Genomic DNA, 27,725 nt, shown 5'->3' with positions numbered 1-27,725 from the left:
GCCAGCCTGCGCGCCCCACAGCGGCGCGGCCACGGCCTCCCGTGATGTGGGCACGCGCGCCCGGAGCGCGGCGCCCTTCTGCCTGGAGCCCGGACAGGCCCCAGCCGGCGCGCTCCGGCCCTGGGGGTGGGATCTGGGGAAGGGGCGGGGCCTGGCCATTGGCGGGTGTCGGGTTGCTCCGGTAACGGTGACGTACCGCGGCGTGGGCGGGGCCAGCACGCAGGTTGCATATTTTAGGAAGTGAGGAGGAGGCGCGGGCCGAAGCAGCGGCGGGTCTGGGGCGCGGAGCTGTGGCGGGAGGAGGTAGACACGTGGCAGCAGCAGCGGTAGCAGCCCCGGCGGCGGCGGCGGTATCTGCCCGACCGCCGGCCGTCCTCCCTCCCTCCCGCCCCGCGGCAGCCCTACCTCCGTCCTCGCTTCTTCCCTGGTCGCGCTTGCTCGGCCGGGAGCTGCTCTCTTCTTTTCTCTGATCTTCAAGCGGCAGGACCCGGCGCCGGGCACCGACCACCGCCACCATGGGGAAAGGGGTGAGTGTCGGGTGAAAGGAGGCCCGGGGCTCGGGGAGCGTCGGAGGCCGAGGAGGAGGAGGGAGGGTAGGAAGTAGGGAGGAAGACCGCAGGCAGCCAGCGGGGGGGCGGCGGCGGCGGAGGAGGAGGAAGCGGCGCGGCACGGGCTGGCTGAGCGGCGAGGCTTAAGAGACGACGCACTCGGGCAATGCAGGGAGCGCAGCTACGGGGGACGGCGAGCGGGGGGAGGGAGCGCGGACCCGGGAGAGGGGCTGCGGGCCCCGCGGACCGAGCGCGCAGCGACCGGGGGCTCTCGGAGGCCGCTCTCGGAGCCGCAGGGCCGGGAGGAGGGCGCTCGGGGATGGAGCCGCCGACCGGCGGCATCCCCGAGACCGCTTCCCACCCGCCCTCCGCCGCCCCTCACCTCCCATCTTTCGCCTTCCTCTTTGCCTCCGCCCTCCGTGCCCGGAGGCCGGGCGTGCTCCTCCCCTTCCCCTGGGGCGCTCTGCCCGGCCCCTCGCCGGCCGCTGTTCCCGACGCGGCCCCCGGCGCCGACGGGGGTTTCCTACGCGGGCTTCCGACGCAGGGGCGGCCTGGGGGTCCGAGGCTCTTTCTCGCGGAGGCTCTGGGCTTAGCCGGCTCCCCGCGGAGGCTGCCGTCCTCCCCCAAAGGAGAAAACTGGCTTCCCCTTACTGCGGAGCCGGTCGTGCGGGCTGGTGCCAGCAAGGGTGTGTCTTCACCGCCCTAAGATGGCCTTTAAGGTATACTTTTGAGAGCTTGACTGGGAGACTTTCCGTAAACACAGGATGAGCCCCGGAGCAACTACCTTGGGGAGGGGTGTGTAGTTTTTGGAGCATTGAACCTGGAAAGGGGGCAGGCTGACCCACCACGGCCTCTGAGTGCAATAAACCCGAAAAAGTACTGGAGGTGGCGGGCAGTAGGCGGTAGAGCCGTTCCCGAAGAAAGGAGGGGGCTCTGAGCAGGGGAAGAGCGTGCGCGTCTCGTTCCTGCCTTTCTGTAACTCGGAGCTGTGATCACCCGCAGCTCTGGCAGAAGACGGGGTCCCCGATCCCAACCGGGCCAAAGTCTAGTTGAGAAAAGTTTATACAAAGTAACCCCCAGGGTAGCAATTCAGGGGATAGAATGACTAGGTCATGAGAATACGGGTAGGAGAGAATCCGCTCCCTTGTCTCCGGGGCCTGCACTCCCAGGTAGGTCTTCGAAGGTTCTTAGTGAACGATGGTGGAAGGGGAAGGGTGCTTCCTGACTCTAAATGGGTTTTGAAGGAGGTGATTGAACAGCTCGGAAGACCTGGGAGGGAGACGTGAGAATGCCCAACTTGTATCTCTTAAAAGCACAAAACGTGGAGGGCTGGCCCCATCAAGTAGCTGAAGGCCAAGAGCTGAGTGCCAGCCTGTTACTCCCCACGGTGGAAAGTGGGTTAGTGGCCTGTGTTTGTACCTTACCATCAAACCCTCGGTCATTGCTCTCAACAAGCTCTTCAAAGCTCCTTTCTGTCTCCAGCCCCCTCAAATAAAAGTTTCTTTCCTGAGCCAGACATGACTGATGTGGGAGGGTGTGGATATCAGAGACAGGACCTGAGGCCTAGGAAGGTGAAGTGACTTGCTCAAGGTCAAATGGTTCATTAGTGACACACCAGATGTCCCTAATTCCTGAACAGCCGGCGGCCTCCCCAGCCTGAACAGACACTCACTTCTTAACATTGCCTTACGTGCGGAACTCTTAAAGTCATTCTTCGAATGAAACTGGGGTATTTGTGACACTGAATGGACTAGAGAGCTGGTTGAGTGACTAAGTTATGTCCGTCTACCTGTGTCTCTTTCATAACCACATACGTGTGCAGTAGTGGTAAAGACAGGAATACATATCCGTTGTAGAGGGTCAGCCAGGATGCTTTACGGATCCTAATAAAATGTCTGGTGGCCAGCAGACACAACATGGAATTACAGCTGAGTAACACAAGATGATGCGCTGCTAATTTTCTGGGCTGCATTTAGTATTTTGGATACTCTGATAATCTGAACATTAAAGGGGAGGTGTGTGTGATGATTCTCCTGGGATAAAATTACCCTTTTTGCCCCCAGGGACTTAACTGTGATAGTCCAAATGTTCAGAAGGCTATTTTATGCTGAAACGTTGGGATTTTTCCACATGAGGATTAAAATGTGGGTGGAGTGGTGACTAAAGCCCTGCTGATAATTGGTTAGCCAGGAAGCCTGTGCTGGCAGCTAATTTTTAAGGTCATTGTTAATTTCTTCCCCTCCTCGTCCCACTACCACTGGGGGCCTAGATTTTGATGGAGTTTCAGGTGATTTTATTTCTCCTTAAAAATCAAGTTCCTAAGCTCTTGCTAGGAAAATGAAAGAACAGCTGAATCATTCCTGGATGAAATAGGATTTTGTCTTTTTTTTTTTTTTTTCATTTTGGGTGTTTTTGCCAGTGACTTGGCTTAATCTGCAGCTAGGCCTACCACCCACAACTGTTTAGTCAAAGGTACACAGAACCTCTCCTTCTCAAGTTCACAAAAGGTTGGTGGGGGGGCCGCCGAGGTGGGGGAGGATGCCACCGGCCCTTCACTGCAGTTCTCCATTGTTTGAATATTAACTTAGTTACTTACCCAGGAAAGAAATCAGAGCCTGTGAGTAGTGATTTAAAAGGGGGGGGGGGGGGGGGAGGTCCAGGTGAAGGTTACACAAGGGATACGCGTGTCAGCAGAAATCCTGGTTGTATGGTAACATTATCAGCTGCCCTTTTGGAGCTCAACTTGAAGGTGTGACTAAATCTCTGGCGGCTGTAAAGCTAGTACTTTAGACTGAAAACATTGTAAGGCAGAGTCCTCAGCGTGGAAAGGTGCCCAGGCCTGGCCGCCAGCGAGTGCAGCCCTCGGCCGGGAGGAACTGGGGACTAGCACTGGGGCAGAGGAGGGGTCCAGGTTGCGTCATACCCTCTGCCCGGGAAGCGTTCAGTGCGAGTGTGACAGCTCCCGCTCACTCTGCTCTTTTTGTACCGGGTTCTGAGGGTGTATCCTCTTTTGGTAACTTAGTGTTTGTTAGTTTGTAGTGCTCTGTGCCCCTAAGTTTGTAACACACCAGTGACTCACCTTTGGGTGGGAGGGGAGAGAAGGGGGGAGGTCTGCATCATAAATCTGAGAGTCTGACTGAGAGTAGGCTCACCCTGACAGCCCCCCCCCCCCCAAAAAAAAATGGAGGTTTAAAAAAAAAATCCAGGAAAATGTTTATCCAGGTGAAGGCTGAAACTTAAGTATGCAGGCCTCTGGAAGTGTTCCTAAATTGCATTTAAAAATCAAAAAAGAATTCAACATTATGGAGCACAGCAGACTTGGTACACAACCATGTTTTGTCCCGGGACTGTCCTAAATCATTTTCTGATTATTTTAGCAACAAATTAACAGAGAAGTGTCTGTGCAAGTCAGGCTATGTTTTAAGTATATCCAAATATAAGAAAAAAGAAATAGGCCTTAGTGAAATTTTTGAAGGATTTTAGTGTGGAAAAGTAAGTAAAATTAGTTTTATTCAATTAAAAACAAAGAGGTTTTTAAAAAAAAAAAAGGGGGGGGGACCTTAGGCAGAATACACACCTGCGGACCAAGCAGAGCCACCTCCGTTCTGTTCAGAGAGCGTGCAGGGCACGTGTGTATAGTGGTTGTCGTTGGGGCTTGGAGTGGGCACTGGGAGATCAAGCCTTTACCAGCTGTGGGTTTTCACGTTAGCCTTGTGCTCTTTCCCCTGGAAGACATAGAAGGATTCAAAATCATGAGAAATGCTATTACCCTCCGAAGGAAAGCCAAGTGGAAGTGTCATCTGACATTGCAGATCTCCTCCGATTTAATAGCGTCTACTTTCACTTTAAAGTCCTTTATGTTTTTAAAGTCTTTGTTGAAGTCCTGCAGAATAAAATGGGCTTTCCAGCCCCCAGGGATGGGAAGGAGTAAGAACACGCGTGGCGCCTCCGTCTAGCTGCCTGGGGCCCTGTGCCAGGCAGCAGGCCCCAAGAAGAAACACGAGTGTCAGATCAGATGGGCTCGCAGTAATCAGAGCGGCTGTGTTTGGCCGGCCAAACGCCGGGCAGAGAGTGCCCTCACCCCTGCCAGAGCTGTCCAGTTCTGGGTGATGCTGAAAATGCATGTCCAGGAAGCCGGAATGTGACGTAAAGAGAATTTGAGAGTCCACTCTCTGGGGTTTTTTATTTTTTAACTCTCCTTCCTTTTGACATTTTTGGAAAAGGAGAGTAACCAAGTCAGGTTTGAACTTTCTCACGTTGCCATGAATTGAGCGTGTGAGAGGAAGTGTATTCTTTGGCTGGAATCAGAGAGAGACTGTTCTTCGCATATGACTCACCTCATTAGTTGTGCTGAAATCTGTTGTCAGGAATCCACAAGGAGTTCTTCACATTTATTGGACTGATGTTTGGAAGAGCCAATTTTGTCAGTGAGACTAGGGCGCCCCGCTCCCCCACCCCCCTCACCCACCCTGCAGTTTTCTCTCTGGTTTCATTTGGACCCTGAGCGTAGGGAATTTTGGCCAATAGGCCTCATTCCTTAGTTCACTTTACAGTGAATTATATCTGAACATGAATTATCTTTGTATCTGGTTTTATTCAAACCCCATTTAGTAATAGCTATTAGATAGCTTCTGTTGGTGACCTGGTGATCGGAAAACTCGGCCCTTGGTGGCTGTACTGCGTTTGTCTTTGGGACTTGAGTTTGGGGGCCTGGTAATCAGAGTGAAAAGTCCCGTGTCATGGGTCTGCCGTCACCGTGTGGGCAGTGCCCCAGTGCCCGGGAGCACTTCAGGGGTTAGCTCGTGTTCTTTCATCCTCCTCTGGAGGCTTCCGTGGTGCCATATTTGTTTCATTGTTTCAACTGACATGACAGTTCCCCAGGGCCTGGCAGCTGGGTGACTTTCTCCCCTACCTGCAGGGAGTGATCAGGGCTTCCTGGGAATTGATTCAGGCCACTTGCAACACTCCTGCCAGTTGCCTCTGTCTCTCAAACTGGCAACATGGGAAAGGGTTGAGGAGGGCAGCGCGTGGGTGGACGGAACAGGCAGGAGGTTTTAACTCCCAATGGCCCAGGTGCCTAATGCGGAACTAGAGTGCCCCATTGAAAAGAAGGGTTGGTTTGTTTTGTTTTTTTTAATTGGAAAAACAGCACAAGTTTGAAAAGGAAGGAAGTCTAAAGTACATTGGTTCTTTAGAAATTTTAGAATTCTTTCCAGTCGTGGACGATGTATACTAACTTGCTGGTAGGGTGGGCTGGCAGGCTGGTGGAAAATTTACACACAGGCAGATGGGGAGAGAAAGGCCAAGACTCTTTGATTTGGGGCCGAGGGAGCCCACTGGCTAGTGCCGGAACCCGTGCCCACTGCTGGCTGCTGGGCGGTGGCCCAGGTTCGGAGGTACTGGGCCAGGCTCACAAGACCCGCCGCTTTGGCCTCCGTGACCTGCTCCGGCAGTGAGAGAACTCTGAAGGCGAGGTGGTCCGTCGGGTCAGCTGTGCGGAGAACAGCTGTCCTTCACCGCAGTCGGTGGCAGTCCGTGTCCTCCCAGCCCAGCCATCTCGTCCTCGGATACCTGGCCAGGAAATTCCTTGTACATAAACTACCCACCTAGTCATTTAGGAACAACTGGAGGTTTAATGAACTGGGTGTGATCATTTCGTACATGTTCTGTAGATTTTAATTGATAAGATAAAATAAAAAATATTCAGTGAGGTTTTGTTGGTTTTTTTGGGGGGGGGGCGGTTTAAAGGAATTTTCGTAGTAAGGAATGGCAGTAATTTATTTGTTAATTAAAACCCCGTTATAACCTTTTTGTAGCACTTTGCAGAGTACCTTGACAGAGAGAATTGTGTTTGCTGCTGATTTAATAATGTCTGATCCCGGGAAGATAGGAACCCCACCACCGCTTACAGAAAGGGTGGTTGTAGCCCAGACCACTGCCTCTGGGCCACCGGCGGGCTCATGCCCCCAACTTCCCTGCTAAGGCAAGACTGGCCCAGCCGGGCTCAGAGGTGCCACTTCTAGGGCCCTCTGGGCCAGCTTTGAAATGGGCTGCATTTGAGGCAGTTACTTGGACCTGCCCGTGGCCTTTCTTACTCACCCAGAATTTTTGATTGTGGGTTTTGGAAACAGTGCAGTTTCTAGGTGTTTTGTTCTCAGACTGGATGTCTTGAGCAGTCAGACAGTCAAGTCAGAATGCCTTCTCTAGATTCTGTCGTAGTTACACCAAGTGTTACTCCATTTTAGGGATGAGGAGACTGAGGCTGGCTGTTCCAGGTCCTGTAGCTGGCAGGCAGAGTCAGAACGACTGGGGGACGAATTTAAAGGACTGTCAAAAGGGCGTGGACAGCCTAGCTTCCCAGAACCCGCTGTACTTTCTCAGCTGGGATTTTGGAAGGCTGAAGGCCTCTGAGCTCCCTGCTGACCCAAGGCACGGTGTTGATAGACAGGATGGATATGGAGGCCAGAGCCTCCATAGCGCACGCAGCGGGGAAAGCCCAGGACGCTCTGTTGGAGGCCCAGAGCGGAGCTGGGCATGAAGGCTTGGGTGGCAGCTTCAACTTATGCAGAAGGGGCTTACCTCGGGGAGGGAACCTTCTCTCCCGACCCTCAGTGCGCTTTTGTTGTGTGTGCCTCTTTACAGTTTGGAGCTTGTCTTCTGGACCTGTCGTATCTGTCCCCCACTGTACCCCCTTTCAGTTGTTAATTGCTGAAGAGGAGGAAGGGGTAGGGATGCCTCACTCGTTGTAAGGGTCCCGTTTACGTTTTTTTTAATGAGTGAACCTTCTTATGTGGCTTCACCTCGGCCCCGCCTGGCAGGAATTTTCACTTCTCCTGTCCTGGGCACCCTTTCCCGCCACGCAGCTCAAACGGCAGCAAACTCGGGAGAGTGAATCCGCAAGAAGATGGAATCCCTGGGAATCACAGGACTAAGTAATGACCCATTTTAAGCTGGTCACACTGGGAGAGCCCCTGCCCTTGTTGTGACCTCCTACTTCCTAAATTAGAATGGAAAAAGAAAAAAAAAAGCCAGAGCCAACTTCTTCATTTTCACAAGTGGCCCTTCTGAGAAAGGTGTGACGTTGAACTTCCATCGTGCCCTTCCTTAGAGCCACAAGCCTGCCCCACGGGGGCCCTCCCATGGAGCAGGGCGAGCTTGGGGGTCAGTCACCCAGCCCCTGAGGGAGTGGGACAGGTGAACTGAGTTTCCTACCTGACAAAGTAGGAATTCAGGGAGCAGGGAGGCCATTGTGGTTGTTGGGGAAACTGTATTTATCAGGGCCCCCCGCCCCCGCCATGACCTTTGTTCTTCCAAAATGCTTTTAAAAGAAATAATTATCAAATTGTCATCCTACTCATTTTTAACCCCACACGTACCCACGCCCACAAAGGCACATACACAGAAATTCTGCTGCTTTGAAACTGTAATGATCGAGATTGAGAAGCACTTAAGTAATACTTGCTCCCCATAAAGATCAGCTACTGTTCAACTGCTATTGGGAAGAATTGTATAAGCCACCTGGTCTTCTGGACAAATGTTTTTTAGTGAAAAAATGAACATCTTGAAGGAGGGGGAAAACCCTCAGGTTAATAACTTCCCATATCTCTTTCACAAATGTCTTTATTTGAAGCGATGCCTTGTACAGCACGAAGTGACGAAGGAGTGGGTTACTAGGGAATCTTGACTCTCAGCTGACGTAACCACTGGTACCTGTGAAGCTGCAGGCAAGATACTGTATTTATTTTATAAATGGGGATGAGACTTTGGTGTGTGTCCAGGGCCTGGCTGCTCCAATCATTCGCTCCCCCCTTTTTGGAGCAGAAAATATGGAAAGTCTACGAATAATCAAAGCATACAGATGGTGAGGCAGAGGGATTTTAACTCTGATTTTCATATATTTAAATTAAATATATTTTAATGATGCTCCACTTACATGAAGAGGATTTGTGAGCCGTATTTTAGAAACCAATACAAACTTGACCACACCGTCTTAGAACTCCCGAGCCAGTGGCTTGAACATGATTTTCCAGCGTTGTGCTTTCCCGTTAAATACATGAAGAACATTCCGTTTTAGACAGTGGCTCCTCCCGGGCGGAAGCCTTGTCCTTTGTGTCTGTCTGTCTGCTCTCAGCTGGCACCAGGGGCTGTGTGCACAGAGGACTAACTTGGGTAGTTGCTCCACAGTGGAGAGAATGTCAAGAATGCTGGCTATCTTTAGACCTGCTTCGTTCTTAGCAGATAAGGCAGAAACTAAAGAATTGTGCTCTGCTGGAAGGCGCTCATAGTTGAGGGACACTGCAGACAAGGCTGCAGAAGCTGCACAAGCCGTGTGGGCGACAGACCCGCCTCTGCAGGTGGGCAGTGCCAACAGATTGGGGGCAGGATTTCGCTGCAGGGTCTTAAGAGGGTATTTGAAAGTCCAGGTGAATATTGCATTTACTTGCAACAATATCAGCTGTGACTGGAAATATACCTCTACTATGGCTTTGTAATAACCTGCATTGGCAAGTCAGCACAGCAGCTGGCCGTGTAGTTCTGGAAGTTCGAAACGAGTAAGGGAGAGCCACAAAGTGATAATAGCAGAGACCGTCCATTTTAAGAGCATTACGGACACCTCCTTTCTTTGCCCTTCGTCGGTGGTATTGATGGTGGGGGCGTGTCTGGGGCGAAGGCCTGGGTCGCGGACTGGGCTTTGCAGCACCGGGTCGAGCTTTGTGTAGATAAGCCCAAGCATTTTAAGTGGGCTGGGAGTGTGGAACAATCTAACTTTGAACTATAGAATCAACATTTTCTCTAAAAATTGTTCCAGTTTTCAAGAGGCGTAGGTGGATCCTGTGAATTCTGTGATAATGCGCATGCTTTTCCTACATCCTGCTTATGTCAAAACATTTCCAGTGACTTTCATTTGGGTTCCCCCCCCCAGGCTGTGAGTTGGAGTGGGGACCCCTTTTTTTGCTCTTTCATTTAAAGAGTATTAAGGACTCTCGGTCTGACTTTGTAATGAGAAGATCTTACATGGACCCTAAAGATATTTAAATTTGGTTCTTAAAGACTTCTTTGCAAAGCTTAGAATTTCAGTAAAAGTAACTAGTATTTAAACATGTTATGTCATTGAGTCCTCTCCCAAACACTAGATGAAGTGAGCTTAATTATCACCTCCATGCTATAGAAGAGTTGAAACTGAAGAATTAGTGACTGAACCAAGGATACACAGCTGGGAAGCGGTGGAGGCCAGGCTTTTAAAAGCAGGTCTGTCTGACTCAGGAGGCAAAGGCAGATGTTCTGGGTCAGTAATGGAAAGATGGCTTCATCCTTCCAGTGGGGAAGATGGAAGGAAGACAGCGGTGTAGAGATTTTGACGGCGCAGCGCGCTCCCTGTTCACCCCGTGGAAGTGAGTGCGGGGTCCTTCAGAGGCCTCTACTGTGACCTGGTCTTCTTGCCCAGGGGTGCGGACGGCGTGTCTTGAGCGTATAATGGCGGCCTTAATACTACATACTAATAGTACATTGCTTTGCTAAGCATGGAGCAATCTGGTACAAAAATTTCCATGAGGATCCTATCATCCCGGTGACTGTCCAGAATGCTGACTGTCCTGAAAACGGCTGGGATCCCCTGCCCCCAGTCTTGGGTTTCAAGACGCTTTCCGTATCTGACCGCATCTTTCCCCCTTTCTCCCGTAGGTTGGACGTGATAAATATGAGCCTGCGGCCGTTTCAGAGCATGGCGACAAAAAAAAGGTCAAGAAAGAGAGGGATATGGATGAACTGAAGAAAGAAGTTTCTATGGTGAGTGCTTAGGAGGAGGAGCGGCTCTGTTCTCAACTTCTGAAGTGCCTGCACCTGACCTTTCGCATGTACAATTCACCCCTCCCTCCCCAGTCAGACACTCGCTTTATTTTCAAGTAAAGCGATCATTGCACTTGCACAGAGCTTACCAAATTAGAGAAATTGATACGGAGAATTTTCGTGTAAAAGCTGTCAGAGGGTTGGAAAAGTCATTCAACCGCTGTGGCATAACCGGAGGAACTGTGGTCGATGTCATGGGCCTTTGGCTTTGGGAACCTCCAGCCTCTCCGGGCTGTGGAGGCTCCCACAGACGCAGTCCGTCTAGATTCTGCCTGGTCGTCAGAGAAGGCAGGGAGGACTGCCAGCGCCCCGAGGCGGATGGTGCGCCGCAGGCCCTGCACCTGGCCATCGCCGGGGGAGGAGCCCCTCAGCGGGTAGCCCTGGGGCTGCCGGGCCATGCGGCTGCGATGAAAAGCACTCCAACACCTGCACTGAAGCAGTGCTTGTTTACTGAGCCTAACGATAGGGGTAATGCTTTTTAAAAATCTTTTTTAATAGTACCATGTTTAATTGGTTTTTTCGTTTGTTTCTGCTTTTCCTTAGGATGACCATAAACTTAGCCTTGACGAACTTCATCGCAAATATGGAACAGACTTGAACCGAGTATGTTTATTTGAAATGTTTTTGTACAGAATCCATTTCCCACCCCATCACAGGCCTGGCCCTGGGGACTCCAGGAGGAGCATAAGGACAGCCACCATCTGAGTATCTACTAAGTACCGTGCGCACAGCTTGGTCTTTTATATACTTTTTAAAAAAATGTTGCTTCCTCTGAAACTTTGGAAGTGCCCTTGTTTCCCCCGTTTTACAGTAGATGAGGTCCCCTAGGCGGGAGCCCTGGGGCTCGCAGCGGGAGAGCCCCAGAGCCGGGGTTGCCCCAGCCTTGCCACTGCGGGTCGTCCCTCTCCTCTCCTACACGTGGGTAGACTGAGTTGACTCCTCCAGCAATTCAAATTCTGGCGCTTTACCAGCCAGCTCATCGATGTATGTATGTCAGGACCATGGTCATTTATTTGAAGCCGTTTTTTGTTTGTTTTTTTTTGTTTGTTTGTTTTTTTAAACACCATTCAGGAAAACCTTTCCATAAAGTAGGTGTTGTCTCAATAAATTACCAAGTTCTAAGGAGGCATGCTGGCCTGGGTGCCGAGCTGAGGCGCAGCCTTGACAGGGAGGCCTGGCCCACAGGCGCTGTCAGGCAGGCTCGGAGCGCGTCACGTGGGTCCCTCAACTTGTTTTCATTCGGTTCCTCTGAAATGTGTCCCCTGCGACCTTAGGTCAGTGTACTCAAATGCTGTGGATCTGCCTCTCTGCTTGTAAAATGAGATTAATACCCCAAAAAGACTTATCGTGAGAATTCAACATTAATTAGATTAAAGCACCAGACACAGATAGTACTCAGATGTCCTGAGGTGGTTTTTGTTCCGCCCTGGTCACGTGAACAGTCACATGAACGGGAGGCAGAGAAGGGCGGATCCTAAACAAAAAGGGAAAATTGTCATTTTCCCTTACGACTCTTTCCCCATGCTCCCTAGTTAACTCAAATAGTAAAAATAACACGAGTCCAAACTATGTAAATATTGACAGACACTTTGGGCAATTGGATGTCTTTTCTTTCTGACTTGGTATTTCAATAGTACGAAAGTATCCGTTTTCCCCTGTGTTAGAAACTGGGTCTACTGTCTGCTGTCAGTAATCTTGGTGTTAAGGCCCATGTAGAAAATAAAGTGGACCTGCCCAGTGAATAGTTCACAGATGACAGCTGCTGGGGTGGGGTGGGTGGGGTAGCTAAAGTATGCCTATACGTGAACCCTTCCCTGCTAGACCATTGTTTTAATATCATCTGAAGGACAAAGTTCTATATTTAAAACTGGGCTGTTAACACAGTAATAGGTTGGGTTCCTATGGACATCTTTTTCCCTCCTTTGATGTTTATACAGGGTTTTTTTTTTCCTCCCTGACAAATTCAATATACAGAAAATTCCAAGTTCTTAATTTGCAAAACTGAATCAATTAGTTAAAATAGGTAGTGTTTTGGTAAAAATGCAGTTTAGTGGGAATCCATTATCTACATCTTAGAAGAGACCAGACTGGATTCAAATTTGTCCATGGATCAATTTTAAAAACAATTTCAGTTCTGGGTGTTGGGTTCGGAAGACAATGCAGGCTGTTATTGGGGGTCGCCGTCAGAATTGGTTTTATCTGGGCTTGGGGAACATTCCTCCAAAACCCTTTACGGCAGCTTTCCAGCTTTTGGGTGAGTGCATTACCTTGTTAAGCACTGGAGCAGTTTGTCTTATTTGTATTCCTCTACTTTTCAGGGCTTGACCAGTGCTCGTGCTGCTGAGATCCTGGCTCGCGACGGCCCCAACGCCCTCACCCCCCCTCCCACCACCCCCGAGTGGGTAAAATTCTGTCGGCAGCTGTTCGGGGGATTCTCAATGTTACTGTGGATTGGAGCAATCCTTTGTTTCTTGGCTTATGGCATCCAAGCTGCCACGGAAGAGGAACCTCAGAATGATAATGTGAGTTCTCTATTCATGTGGATTATTGGGTATGCATAGGTATCCTCTTGGTCTTTACTGCCCTTTTTTTTTTTTTCCAATTACCTCTAGTTTCTTGATGGTTTTTAACACCGGGGAAGAGTAATGTCAGCAACTCTTGCCTTCAAACCCACCCATTCTTCGATCAAGGTTTCTCTTTGCTTCTCCCATTCTCGATTGTGGGTGCTCTTGCGGGCTGGACGTCCACCCTGCACATTGCTGCTGTGAATCGGTAGCTCTGCTCAGGTCCTGGCCCAAGTCTGGCTGCCATTCGTTAGATGACAAACTGCAGCTTTTAATAGTGGCACATGACACGTGTCTCGAGATGTTTGGTAGCCATTTTTCAAAAGTCACATGTTGTTCCAAAACATCTTTGTTTTAGTAAAGCAGGAGAAAATGAGTTATCTAGAACATTTCCAAAAGTCTTACCAGCCAAGTGTCCTGTGTGACTCCATTTTGGGCTCTCCTGTACCTGCTCTTCAGAAAGATACAAAGACATGAGTTTTGTGTTTCTGAAGCCTTGGACTCCGTTGAAAATCTGTTTTATTCTGTCAAAAATTAACTGAATGTTCCCAGTGCTTTACCCAGAGCTGTGCGGTCCTAACCTGTGTGTCCCCTCTCAGCTGTACCTTGGTGTGGTGCTGTCCGCTGTCGTCATCATAACTGGTTGTTTCTCCTACTATCAAGAAGCTAAAAGTTCAAAGATCATGGAATCCTTCAAAAACATGGTTCCACAGGTACCTGCTGTTTTGCCCTTTCCCCTCGGGTGACTTGACAGCCTTGAGAACAGAAACTAGTGTGAAGCTCAGGGTTTTCCAAGAGTTCAGTGGCTCGGTCAGCGAGAGGGTTGCCTTCACCTCCTACCCCAAACGAGACCTTTTCCTGCAGCCCAGAAAGTGACTGTCCTCCCTCTGAGGGCACATGTGATAGGGATGAGAGGGCGGTGGCTTAGCTCACTGTCAAGCAAGCTTTTGTAACTTGCACAAATAAAAAGATGAATAATATTTCTGTTCATACACATAAAAATTAACAATATCTTTGCTATGCATTCAGATAATTAGGATTGCAGATCACTTTGTAGCTTGTTTTTGTTTGTGTGCGCGGACACTACCTCTGTGTTGGTATCTATTTTTGTCTTGATTTAATGGTGTAACTTTCCCCTCCAAAGCAAGCCCTGGTGATTCGAAATGGGGAAAAAATGAGCATAAATGCAGAAGATGTCGTCGTCGGGGATTTGGTGGAAGTGAAAGGCGGGGATCGGATCCCTGCGGATCTCAGAATCATATCTGCGAACGGCTGCAAGGTAGGTTGGCACAGCGCCCCCGCCGGTGGGGCAGCGGGAGCTGAGCGGCCCGGCAGCCTGGGCCGAGGCCGGCGCGCTCACACGGCACTCACTCCTCCTCTCACCGGCAGGTGGATAACTCCTCACTCACCGGTGAATCAGAACCCCAGACCAGGTCTCCGGATTTCACAAACGAGAACCCCTTGGAGACAAGGAACATTGCCTTCTTTTCAACCAACTGCGTTGAAGGTAGACCATTTGAAGGCATTATTCAGCGCGGCATGGCATTTGTCTTAATCATTAACAACAAAACCAAAAAAAAAATCGTAGACACGATAATTTCCCTTCTCATTTTATTGACTGGGCATCTGACCACTTCGGTCGGGCAGAGGGCAGAAGTGGCTCACCTGCTGGCAGGGAACCTGGGAAACCTTGTGGCTGGTTTCCCCTTCCCTCCCCTCCAGCCCCTTCTGTGGCTGCACTCCTTCAGCTTGGCGCTGGGAGCCACTTCCTGCCAATGGAGGGAATCCCTTTGCCAAAGGCTCTGCGGTTTCAAACAAACAGCACAGAGCACCGAAGAGCTAGCCCTTGATGTCTGTTTGCGCCTTATTTTTTAACCATGCCAGGTAACTAACTGCAGGCTCGGCCTTCTTTGTTAACATTTGGTACCATCCCCTCGCCCCCTTTTAAGGTACTGCCCGCGGCATTGTCGTGTACACTGGGGACCGCACCGTGATGGGGAGAATCGCCACACTGGCCTCGGGGCTGGAAGGCGGCCAGACTCCCATTGCTGCAGAAATCGAACATTTTATCCACATCATCACGGGGGTGGCTGTGTTTCTGGGGGTGTCCTTCTTCATCCTTTCGCTGATCCTTGAATACACTTGGCTGGAGGCCGTCATCTTCCTCATCGGTATCATTGTAGCCAACGTGCCCGAAGGTCTGCTGGCCACCGTGACGGTAAGAGGCTGGGGGTAGCAGGGCTTGTGCAGAGTGAGTGGAGTCAGCCTGGATGCATGTAGGACTCCTCCGCTCCCCTCTCCTGGGGAACCACCAACTTAGGTTTTCTTGTGTGTTTATATAGATTTTCTTCAGAGCCACATGGCAGGGTTAGGCAGTGGGAGGGCCTTGCTGTGCTTTTATATGGAAGATAGTAAACCCAGAAGCATGGCTTTTGTTCTTGTATTATCACATAATCCAGAAGAGCGTAGCAGAGAAAGGAGAGCTTGGGGTTGGGTGGGGGAAATCAAAAGTGCTAAATCTTGGATTTTCACTTTCCTTAATATAGTGCTTATTTGGGGGAGGGAATGCCCCCTATGCATGTAACCATTATTTCTTCAGACTTCAGAGGAAGACTGGAGAGTGAATTTTAGACAAACTGCTTGTAGTGGAGTTTGCCTAGCCTCCCACCCCGGCTGAGCTGGGAGTGATCTGGTTCCTGACGTCTTCTAGGTGTGCCTCACCCTCACTGCCAAACGCATGGCGAGGAAAAACTGCCTCGTGAAGAACTTGGAAGCCGTGGAGACCCTGGGGTCCACGTCCACCATCTGCTCAGATAAAACTGGAACCCTCACTCAGAACCGGATGACAGTGGCCCACATGTGGTTTGACAATCAGATCCATGAAGCCGACACGACAGAGAATCAGAGTGGTAAGACCAGAGACCCCTCCCCCAACGTTGGGCTTCAGTCGTTCATATTACTTTTCTTTTTTTTTTTTTTTTTATTGGTAAGGAGTCAAGGGTGTAGGTTTTACTATTTTTATTTATTTAGTTTTGTTTTGCATCTTAAAAACTGCATTTGCCATACAAATGTGGTTGAAAAATTCCCCAAACCCGACTTGTTTCATTAATTGGAAAGTGAGATGTGTCGTTTGCCCTTTTTATGGGACTTGAATACAATGTTAATGCATTATTTTCCTATCTTGACTTCCTTCAGGTGTCTCATTCGACAAGTCTTCGGCCACCTGGCTCGCTCTCTCCAGAATCGCAGGCCTTTGTAACAGGGCCGTGTTTCAGGCTAACCAAGAAAACCTCCCCATCCTTAAGGTAAGCCCAGGAGTTCCTTTTGGCCTTGGGGTGGAGGGCGGGGGGGTGTAGGTAGCACACAAGAACCACCATGCGAGTGATCTTATTAAAAAGCACATGACCTCTGTGATCTGTAAGTCCGACGCTTGTAGGACACTGGGATGGTCTGTGTGGGGCTTTGCTGTGTGTAACTTGTATCATCTGGAGATCCTGAAGTGCTTACAGTACCGTAGTCCATACAGTATGGAAAAAAGCAAATCTACAGTCAAAGCTGACCAGAGAAGGGTGGGAGGAGTGGGGCGGTGATCTTTGGGGGGAACCTGATTAATAAAATGCAGTTGTACTACTCTGATTTCATGTGCTGTCACCTAACCTAGCAGATGGTGAGGGCTACTTGTGTGACTCCATAATCGCATTTGCACGTTAGGATACAGTAGATTCCAGTAAATCCCTTAAGCCATTTATTTTCTTAAAATAGCTCAGCTATTTCTCTTATCTTATTTGTTCTTAGCTTGCTTACTAATGATGCAAAAATAAGCTCAACCTCATGAGGTTTCACTGTGTTGCCCAGTGAAGACAATGTCAGAAAGGCCATGAGCTGCACAAGGTCCTTGGGGACAAGAAAGAGCCTTTCTTGTCTCTTGGGACAAGGGACAAGGGAGGCCCTGGGGCTAGCTTGTCCTTGGCCAGGCTGCCTATGGTAGGTCCATGTAGAGACCCAACCGTCAAAGAGAAAGGGGCGGAAAGGGGACTGAGGTGGCTTCTGTCGTGCCAGCGGGGCTGGCTCCTTTATTCTTTCAAGGAGATTGTGTTGTCATTGATAGACGGAGGGTGTTGTTATCTTAGGATGAAACTTGAGGCGCCTGCTCTGTGCCTCAGCAGAAATGCTGCAGGCTGTGAGCACAGGGACTCACAAGCATCAAATCTTTCGTGATGTAAAAGCCCCAGAAAGGTATCTTGAGATGTATTCTAGGTCTCTCAGGGCTTGGGGCCGTGTTCGTGGCATTCTGAGCATGCGCTGCCTGACGTGGATTTTAACTGAAGCGCTGGCTGACGGTATCTCTGCTGCAGCCAGGACGCCTTCCCGCTCGCATGCTCCAGGCCCAGATATTTTTCCACAGTTGGGTTTAGAATACAGAGTCGCTGCTTTGCGCCCGGTGCAGACAGTTTGTTCCCACTGCTGAGAACCTCAGGCGTTTTCTTGTAAATTGTAGGGCGATGAAGACCACTGTCAATGTTTACTTTCTCACTAGGTATTTTGAGATTCATAGCCAGAAATACATGTCTAGGAATAGTGTTGGCTTTGAGACTTTTTGAGAGAGGAAGACAAAAAATAGGCTAAAGTAGGTTGGAAGGGTGTGTCTTGCTTCTCCCAAGGGTAGGTGACACCTTCAGACGCCCTTCTTTTACCTGAAGCCAATGCGGAGGTGGGTTGGCAAGTGAAGGGCCGTGGGGACCGGGTGACTGTCCGCACTGTCGGTCCTGCCCTGCCGTCCCTGCCTCTGACGCAAGCGGAGTGCATTCCTGGCCGTTATTCCCTAATTTGCAGCAATGCTTCCGGGGAGCCCTGTGGGGGAACTAACAGATGTCGCTTGGTTCACAGAGGGCCGTGGCAGGCGACGCCTCTGAGTCGGCGCTCTTGAAGTGCATCGAGCTGTGCTGCGGCTCCGTGAAGGAGATGAGGGAGAGATACGCCAAGATCGTGGAAATCCCCTTCAACTCCACCAACAAGTACCAGGTCCGCAGAGTGGGGCCCGGCGGGGGGGCAGGGGGACGAAAGAGCACCAGCGGCAGGACTGGCCTCCCTTGGGGAATTTTACAGGCATAAATGCCTTCTGAGGAGGAGTCATTCGGAATTTTTATTTTAAAGAAAGCTTTAACTTTGAATTTTACCCTTGATTACATATAGAAAATCCTAATTTATTGGAGTATCAGCAGGATAAATGAAGCCTCCTTTGAAACATTTTCTTTGGGAACATTTTGGGTATGAACATGTCAGGAATTTATGAATATGATAGGTTGGTTTTTCCATAGAATTCACAGTATGTCCCAAGGCGTGAGGCACTTCCAAGTTCAGAAACAAGGGGCCTTGGTTTTTTTCTGTGACACATGCTGAAGGGTAAGGGAGCGCTGTGCTCCTCCGGACGGGCCATACCCACTTATATCCGAACAACCCTTTCCAGTTGTCTATCCATAAGAACCCCAACACGTCGGAGCCCCGGCACCTGCTGGTGATGAAAGGCGCCCCGGAAAGGATCCTGGACCGCTGCAGCTCCATCCTGCTGCACGGCAAGGAGCAGCCTCTGGACGAGGAGATGAAGGATGCCTTCCAGAATGCCTACCTGGAGCTGGGCGGCCTGGGCGAGCGCGTGCTGGGTACGTGGGGCCCCGGGCACAGAGCAAGTCACCGAGTCGGCCTCTCGGCCGTGTCGGCCTCCCTGTAAGCCTCCCCCGAGCAGTCCTCCTCCTGCTTCACCTGCCCCTGTTGTGAAAACAGCAAGTGCCAGAGAGACGTTTGGTGTATTGGACCATGGGCCGCAAACTCCAGCTGGTTCGCTTCTGACTCATACTTAGACCTTTGGTCTCATGCTGGTCAGTTCTCTTTGCCAAAATAAAGGCAAGGTGCGGGGAGAAAAGTTTTACTATCCATCCAACCTTTGTGCTATGTCCATGATCTGGAAACTTAGCAAAATTACAGTGAATTCCTAGGGCGTTTAGAATAAGCCATTTCCTGATGGCCACAGAAGGGTTGCCCATTTACATAGACCATGGGCCATCAGTTCATAAATCAGATGAACAATCAGTTGTTGCCCTGGGGTACTGTGAGCCACTGCGGATTAAAAGTGCTTTCACCCATTGTGGAGTGTGACTGGGAAAGTGGCATGTATAAGATTTGGTAGGTTGACAGGTAGCTTAGCTTAGATGACGTCGACCTGCTGGCCTGGCCCCATACTCCGGTTCACCCCTGCCCCCTCCACGTGAGGTGTCTCCACGTCTCTGTCCAGCTGAAAGGTCACTGTGTACTCTTAAGTATTTTGTTTCTCCACCTCCATCCACCACCCCAAAGTAGAAGCACCTCCCAAGAACCCTCACAGCACCTTAGACCACTTTTAAAGTATGTTGTCACCTTCAGACAATATCGAAAGGAAAGGACCATCCTGAACATCGTGACTCTGGATGATAAACCCCTTGGGCCATAGCATGTCTGAGCTGCACTTACCTTCAAAGCAGCTGGCACCATGGCTGGCACCAGCGCTCAGTAACATCGTCTCTTTAAATGGGTAGTGAGCAGAGATGTGGCCTCGATTGTTCGGAGAAGGAAGCCGGGACAAATCATTATGCAATTCGCCAAATCTCAGAACAGAGCGGGCAGGTCTAAGACCCTGGGTCCTGGTGCTCAGAGTTCATGGCATCCCTGTCCTCTCCATGTTAAATTCCTCTTCCTTTGAGGTTTGTGATAGTCTTCTGCGTGTTTTTTTCTTTCAATGACTCTCATTTGTATGTGTTAAACAAAGTTTTCATTCTGTTACAAAACTAGACTTAAAAATAGTCCAAACGAAACACTCAGAGGTGGACGGCGTGAGCGGCCGGCTGCGCCTCCGCCCACAGTGCTCACAGGCTGCCCGCCCACCCGCCTCGCAGGTTTCTGCCACCTCTACCTGCCGGATGAGCAGTTCCCCGAAGGGTTCCAGTTTGACACCGATGATGTGAATTTCCCCGTGGAAAACCTCTGCTTCGTCGGGCTCATCTCCATGATTGACCCTCCACGGGCTGCCGTCCCTGATGCCGTGGGCAAGTGTCGCAGCGCTGGGATCAAGGTAGGCTGGGGCTGCTTCCTGGTGCCCGGGGCCCTGACTTAGAGATGCTGCCCCTCGGGGCCTCGCCGCTGCTGGGTCTCTCGCCTGGATAGCCTTTCCCCCAAAACCTTCGTTTCCTCCAGAAAAAAAAAAAACTAAATGGTATTAAAATGGGTGTTAACAGATGAGGGATTTTCTTAAAAATTCTTTTTGGGGAAAGATGTGAGCAAATAAAGAACAGAAAACTTGGTAAGGTTTTAAATTTTGAAATAGTTGCATTCTAAATATGCTTCATACAAAAAATAGCATGCCTTCTGCATGTTTAATTAAATGGTTTTTCTTTTTTTCTTTTTTTCTTTTTTTTTTTTTTTAGGCTGTGGGTTACTATTCAAGCATCTTAATACTGGGTGGTTCATTTAGTCTTCCTTCTTGCTGGGTGTTTGGTTTGTTTCTTTTTTATTCTCATGAATAATACTGCCCTGGAAAACCCTAAAAATTATTCCCCCATCACTAATTATATTCTTCTAAGTGTATTTTCAATATAAGCACTGCATCGAAGAGAGTAGTAACAACTTGAAATTCTTGTTATGTGTTGCTCTCCCCCCCAAATTGGGTCACTTGGAGGATGCTGACCAGGTGCGTGTGGCACCTTTACCCTGCAGCCTCATCAGCATTGGACTTCTATCATTTTTCACTGGTCTGGGTAAATTTGAGTAATTTTATGACTGTGTGAAAGGAAAAGTATTGTGTATTCTACGTGATCATGTACCAGATAAAATCTGGTATTGGCTTTGTATTTTCTTTCTGTGGACATGTGTTTCTGTTTGTGTTCCTTTTGATTTTTCCAAGCTGAATCGTCCTCAACAGTAACGTTTTCCTACTTACAGGCCCCTTCCGGACACCTGCTCAGCAGCCACATGCAGTAAATTGTCTTCTTCCTTGTTGCAGGTCATCATGGTCACCGGAGACCATCCAATCACAGCCAAAGCCATTGCCAAAGGTGTGGGCATCATCTCAGAGGGCAACGAGACCGTAGAGGACATTGCTGCCCGCCTCAACATCCCAGTAAACCAGGTGAACCCCAGGTAAGGCAGGACGCTCAAAGCCATAGTCGGCCTTGGATGTGCAAATGGCGGGGATTGAAGATCATCAGCCTGGCTCTGTAGTGTAGGGTAGAGGATGCCCCTCCGGCTCCAAAAAGCAACTGTAGCAAGTTACAGTCACCAACGCTTAGGTGGGGCCTACTGTTCTAGGCACTTGATACTGTAACCTGGGCGGTAGGGATTAGTTCCGCTTTGTAGGGCTGGGAAGCTGAGATTCGGGCTGCGCACACTGCAGTCAGCCACCGAGCTCGGCTCCCCAGCACCTTGTCATTTCCAGGTGTCCACTGAACGAAATAAAATGGGGAAGGCACGATTGCCCAGGTACCTTTTAGGTCAAGAAGGGGAAAATCTGGCAATAAAGTAAAACAGAAATGGAAACAGACACCCTACTCCAGGGGTTAGGGGAGGGTTTGGTCTGTCATCAGCTCTGCCCCTGTCTAAAACTTGGCCACATTGTCTTTCATAAAAATGGGGGAAGGAAGACAACAGACAGGTCTGCCCCACAGGTGGTTGTGAGTCTTGAATGAAATGATATATATGAAAATGCTTTGTAACCCACAAAATACTTTCAAATGTAGCTTTCAAATGTTGGGGGAAATCCCCATTCCCCGCCCCCCCCCCCACCCCAGCTTTGCACTGTTTACGGAATGTTCTGCCTCGTATAACAACGTCCCCACTTGGGGATAAGCATCATGCTGGAGAAGTGATGGGTGACCCTTTTCCCCGGTCCTATCCTAGAGATGCCAAGGCCTGCGTGATCCACGGGAGTGACCTCAAGGACATGACCTCCGAGCAGCTGGATGACATTTTGAAGCACCACACCGAGATCGTGTTTGCCAGGACCTCCCCTCAGCAGAAGCTCATCATCGTAGAAGGCTGCCAGAGACAGGTGGGCGCGCAGCCAGGCCGGGCTGCCGGCCGTGGTGAGGGCAGCTCCGGCCCACACAAAAGGCAAAGCGGCTGCGGTGGAAACACATCCAGGCTTTTCCCAGACTCAGTGCCCGTGAGCCAGTAAGGGGCACCAGGCCCAGAGAAAAGGACACCTTGGTGATGGTTTAGTAGAGACACGCACTGTGCCGTGGCCCCGAGACTGAGTCTCAGCGGTGGCTGAATAGCGAGCAGGCCAGGCCCCTGTCTACACTGGCCAGGAGAGAGGCCCTGGAAGAGTCCTGGGTGGGGCGGGAGGGCATGAAAGAGTGGGGTTTCCAGCGTGCCATTCACCCAGACCTTGCCTGTGAGCGACCCTCGTTAAAAGGCGGTGGTAGCGTGTGCTGTGCTGCCTCGAGGCTGCGGTGTGGGCGCAGCTTCTCGGCAGAGACGGCTGTGAGGGAAAGGATCGGCATCTGGGGTGAGGAAAGGCCGGTGGAGGCACGCGGCGCCCCTCCTGCGTCCTGGGATGCCATGGTCCTCACCCACACGCCTTCTCTTTCGGGCAGGGTGCCATCGTGGCTGTGACTGGCGATGGTGTGAATGACTCTCCAGCTTTGAAGAAGGCGGACATTGGGGTTGCCATGGGGATTGCTGGCTCAGATGTGTCCAAGCAAGCTGCTGACATGATTCTCTTAGACGACAACTTTGCCTCAATTGTGACTGGAGTGGAGGAAGGTGAGAGCGCATTTCAGGTGTCCTCCAAAAGCTCGTCCTGGTGCTGCCCGTCCGCATCCATTTCTGCGCAGTGTGGGGTGGGCGTGTGCGGTGTTCAGTCTCCCGCTTGAAGCTAGACAGTAAAACATCTTGTTTCCTTAGGTCGTCTGATCTTTGATAACTTGAAGAAATCCATTGCCTACACCCTAACCAGTAACATTCCAGAGATTACCCCCTTCCTGATATTTATTATTGCAAACATTCCACTACCACTGGGGACCGTCACCATCCTCTGCATTGACTTGGGCACGGACATGGTAAGTGAATCTCACAGTGTCCAAAGAGCCTAGTGTGTAGGGGCGACGTCAGTGCTCGGCACTGTGCTCCCAGGGTCCACGTGACCACCGTTAGGAAGAGGAATGCACGGGAGCCGTCGCCATCCTCAGAGAAGCAATGTTACTTACTCTCAGGGCGACTGTCAACACTACCGCTCAGACGGGACTCTTGCTTAATGTTGCTGTGTTTTGTGTGGATGGGGTGGCTGGGGGCTGTAATAGCTCATGGTATGAAAAACAGATTTTTTAAAGGGAGGGCAAGGATTTTATAACAAAGGGTCCCAATGTCAGTGTCCCGGTTTTTGATAATTTTAAAGCCCTTCCTTTCCAGGTTCCTGCCATCTCCCTGGCTTACGAGCAAGCTGAGAGTGACATCATGAAGAGACAGCCCAGAAACCCCAAAACGGACAAACTGGTGAACGAGCGGCTGATCAGCATGGCCTACGGGCAGATTGGTGAGCATCTCACGGCCCCCAGCGGGGAGCTGGCGAGACTGGGGGAAGCTTAAAATTCTCCTTCACGCGAGAAGAAATCTGAACTGGCTGCCCAGTTACTGGTGTGGGAACTCCAGTTCAGCCCAGGCTCCCTGCACAGAGTACAGCTCTGCCTGAGGAGGCAGCTGCCCCTCGCCTCCGAGCCCCGTGCCAAGGGACTGCATTACCTCCAAGGCGCCTCTTCCTGGGGCTACACCATGTCCATCATCACTAACTCGGATAGACATAGGCTTTGAAGATACTACACAGGTTTAAAGATATGGCTGGTAGTTCACCACCAAACAGTGACCCTGCGTGCCGCCCCCCCACCCCCGCACCCCGTCCTTAATCTCAGCTCCACCAGGGGTGTCTGACCAGCGAGTGGGAGCTCGAGGCAGTGGGCAGTGAAAAGGCCTTTGGTCCAAATCCTCCGCCCAGTCTCCTATAGGGGCACCCGGTTAAGCCACCATGAGCCTCTTGTGGCTTCGTGGGTTGCCTCGCTGTGGCGCTTGGGGGAAGTGGAACAGATCTGTGTGTTACGGAAATAAGGCACAGATTAATGTAACAGCTGCTGACAACGGCATCTTTGGCTGGGAGCCCATCCTGGCTTGGCCAGGAAGACCTCATTTTGAGCAGAAGGAAGCCTAGGTCCAGCGTGTGTGGGGAAGTTCTGTCCTGAGGAACGCAGGGGCGAGGCTGGCTCAGATGCCAGGGAGACGGCCCTGCAAGCACCACATTCATTGCTTCCACGGTGGCTGGCAAAGGCTGCGACTTTTGAGAGATGGGAATCAGTTTTTCAGAGATTAAAAAGTAGGGAAGCGATTTTTCGGTAGCAGAGGAGCAGATAACAGCAGTGGTTTTGAAGAGCAGGGCCCAGGTGTCTTACCCCTTTAAGCTCTAAAACAGTGGCTCAAAGTAGAGGGGCCACCAGGCAAGGAGTGTGCCCCTGGGACCTCCAGCCCACTGGTCACAGCTGGTGAATGAGCGGGCAACAGCCCTGAACCTTTATGAGCCGGTGACAAAGGCCTCCCTTTGTGCCCCTCAGGCCTGCCGCAGCGTCGGGCAAAGGGTGGGGGGGGGTGCCTCCCTCTAGGCTCTCGCATTCAGCTGGTGGTTTTTCCAACCTCAGGTATGATCCAGGCCCTGGGCGGGTTCTTCACGTACTTCGTGATTCTGGCTGAGAATGGCTTCCTCCCGATTCACCTGCTGGGCATCCGAGTGGACTGGGATGACCGCTGGATCAACGACGTGGAGGACAGCTACGGGCAGCAGTGGGTGAGTGAGGTTCCGCCCAGCTCCTCCAGTCTCGGGACGGTGGCCGGTGGCCACCCAGCCGTCAGCCACAGGGGCAAAGGGCCGGGCTCAGCTGTCCGCCTTTGTGTTTCAGACCTACGAGCAGAGGAAGATCGTGGAGTTTACCTGCCACACAGCCTTCTTCGTCAGTATTGTGGTGGTGCAGTGGGCTGACTTGGTCATCTGTAAGACCAGGAGGAACTCCGTCTTCCAGCAGGGGATGAAGTGAGTAGGGGACATTCCAGGGTCCTGGTTCATTTCCAAACCCTTTGTGAAAAGCCCAGCTCCCAGCACGTGGCAAAGTTCTTGGAGTGTAGTTTGGGGAGCACCATGTCCTTTTCTGTATTTTAAGTCTTTTCTCCCCCTTGATTTTAGGAACAAGATCTTAATATTTGGCCTCTTCGAAGAGACGGCCCTTGCTGCTTTCCTTTCCTACTGCCCTGGAATGGGTGTTGCCCTAAGGATGTACCCCCTCAAGTAAGTCGATCTCCTCCTGCTCCTGCCGTACCCGTGCATCAGTAGCTGCTGTTTGCAGAACTTGAGGGTGATGGGTGTAAGAATTCCTCTGGGTGGAAAAGTAGGAGAGGCTGGCTCATCAGCAAATCAGACCAGCAAACGCAGAGACGGCCGAGCCTCCGGGGCCACCTCTGCCGCCCTGCCACGGTCCAGCTGTCTTTAGAAGCTACTAGGTGTGTCCTGGAGTGGGGGACCCAGATGCACATCTTGACTTGCCTTAAACAGCAGCTTTGCACTTCTGATGAACTTGCATTATCACATACAGACTTAACCACAAACTCCAGGAGCTTTTTGAAATGCCGAGTGGGTGTGGTGGTGTCAGCTAACTGATTGAGCTTTAGCAGCTGCAATTTGATCAAAATAAGCTAAGCCCCAGAGCGTAGGGACCCATACACCACCCGCTTGTGGTTTACAGCACCGTTCTTCCCCGCTCTCGCTCGGAGCCACCTGTACTAGCTCTCGCCCGGCCTGTCGCCATCACCTCTCCCACTGACGTCCTCTTGGGAGGGCTCGGGGCAGCCAGGGTCTGTGTCCCCATCCACTCTTAGGGCTGGCGAGTTCTGCCCTCTCCCCCCACCCGTGGATCTGGTAAGGCTGGTTTCCATAGTGCCTGTCCCCACGCGCTCTCGCCCTCCTGGGCGCATGCCACTGCACCTCTTCTGTGGTGTTACTTACGCGTCATTTCTGCTCTCCACTAAATTGTAACTCTTGAGGCATGGGCCATGCAGTCCGTTTCTGGCTTTGAATCCCCAGCGCCCTGCTCAGAGGGGGCATACAATAGGAGTAAGCCATGCCCCAGTGAATTCTGGGGCCTGGGGCCACTGTCTGTCAAGGAAGCTAGGAGAATCCAAGCTCTCTAACAGGCCAACAGGGAAATCACACTGCCGCTGGGTAAGGCCCCAGGACCTCTTGCCGGGCTCTGCCCAGTTGGAAGGGGGTTTAGTTACTCTGGTGCCTGAGTCAAATGAGGACACCATTAGCTGCTAGGGGGGACACATAGGACAGGAGGGGTGACTGCCAGGTGCCGCCCAGGCACAGAGTCCTCCGCACGCTTCCGCGGAAAGCCGGTAGGGGAGAGAGCGTGGCCCCCCACTGGAGGCTGCGCGGGGAGCCTGTCTCCCCTGGGGACTGTGGCCGCCACGCTGGGCTCCCGCAGGCCTCTGCTCTGCTAGGGCCTCTCTGCTTGTTCATTCCCTGGGTCTGGCGCTCGGAACCACACAGCTCAGTGTCCCCAGGTTGCCTCACTCACCTCAGGGGGTGCATCAGCTGGTTTTGACCCAGCTGGCAGTTCTTTATCTTCAAAGAGCATCACGCAGATGACTTGAGCTTCTTAAATACTTTAAAGGGAAGAAAAATGTCCAGTCAATGAAAAATCCAGGGATTGTCAACCAAATATAAACCTGAACTTGCCTAATAAACTGATTCTTTCGCAAACCCAACTGAGGCTGGGTCGTGGATTCCTGTATGAAGTCTGTAGTCTGATCTCTTCTGCTTTTCTAGACCGTGGCACACAGAGCAACAGTCTCATGTTCGGGGTGTCTGTATGCGTTCTGTTAAATTGGTACCTGCCTCTTTTCCAGACCTACCTGGTGGTTCTGTGCCTTCCCGTACTCTCTCCTCATCTTCGTGTATGACGAAGTCAGGAAACTCATCATCAGGCGAAGCCCTGGAGGTAAATCAGAGGCATTGTTAGTTTTGGGGGTAGGGTGGGCTATAGGTCCGGGGGCTTTTGTTACATTTCCTGTGAAGTGTCCGGGCTCCCTCTGCTGCTCCTGAGTGGCCAAGGCCATCAGACGAATGGACGACAGTTACAATTCCATCCTTAAAATTAAATCTTAAAGTTTTAAAACCAATCAAGTATAAACCAAATATGCAATGGAAACTTTGTCAGAAATCTAACCCATCTTCCCAATTAACACAATATTCTTAAAAACAGTTTGATAAATTCTGTTGAGGTCTCTTGTTGAAGTGGGGTCCTGGAGCGAGGAAGACTCGCTGCAGCTCACCCCGTCTCCCTTGCTGCCCGCAGGCTGGGTGGAGAAGGAAACCTACTACTAGAGCCCCGTCCTGCACGCCGTGGAGCAACATGCCACACTCTGCACCCCTCACCCACCCCCTCTTTGTGTACTTCAGTCTTGGAGTTTGGAATTCTACCCTGGTAGGAAAGCACCGAAGCATGTGGGGGAAAGCGAGACGTCCTGGAATGAAGCATGTAGCTATATGGGGGGGAGGGGGGAGGGCTGCCTGACAAACATCCGTCTGTGGGAATGACAGCGGGGAAGGTTTTTATGTGCCTTTTTGTTTTTGTAAAAAGGATATCATGGAAAGACTGAAAGAATACATTTTATATCTGGATTTTTACAAATAAAGATGGCTATTATA

General features: G+C 51.0%; 1 protein-coding gene across 1 annotated transcript; it reads left to right on the top strand.

Moving 5' to 3' along the window:
* Nucleotides 1-260: 260 nt before the first annotated feature.
* On the top strand, nt 261-27,725 carry ATP1A1 (ATPase Na+/K+ transporting subunit alpha 1). Its single transcript, XM_054564929.1, has 23 exons — nt 261-527; nt 10,230-10,334; nt 10,938-10,997; nt 12,713-12,916; nt 13,558-13,671; nt 14,103-14,237; nt 14,348-14,465; nt 14,908-15,176; nt 15,669-15,867; nt 16,154-16,263; nt 17,846-17,980; nt 18,426-18,618; nt 19,885-20,060; nt 20,988-21,124; nt 21,881-22,031; nt 22,579-22,747; nt 22,889-23,043; nt 23,393-23,516; nt 24,664-24,809; nt 24,922-25,052; nt 25,203-25,304; nt 26,924-27,015; nt 27,373-27,725. Exons 1-23 carry the CDS (start codon nt 516-518, stop codon nt 27,399-27,401), a joined length of 3,066 nt encoding a protein of 1,021 aa, XP_054420904.1. The 5' UTR covers nt 261-515; the 3' UTR covers nt 27,402-27,725.

This window comes from Pteronotus mesoamericanus, unplaced genomic scaffold (assembly GCF_021234165.1).
Source record: "Pteronotus mesoamericanus isolate MK-2021 breed Mesoamerican mustached bat unplaced genomic scaffold, CSHL_Meso_final scaffold_99, whole genome shotgun sequence".
Lineage (NCBI taxonomy): Eukaryota > Metazoa > Chordata > Mammalia > Chiroptera > Mormoopidae > Pteronotus > Pteronotus mesoamericanus.
Note: the sequence above shows the minus strand (reverse complement) of the source record. Positions and strands in the feature narration are given on the sequence as shown.

Excerpts from the sequence above, each read along its gene's own strand:
- ATP1A1 (XM_054564929.1), top strand. Across the intron at positions 10,998-12,712 it reads ATGGAACAGACTTGAACCGA|GGCTTGACCAGTGCTCGTGC; the intron begins GTATGTTTATTT and ends TCTACTTTTCAG. Across the intron at positions 17,981-18,425 it reads ACTCCACCAACAAGTACCAG|TTGTCTATCCATAAGAACCC; the intron begins GTCCGCAGAGTG and ends AACCCTTTCCAG.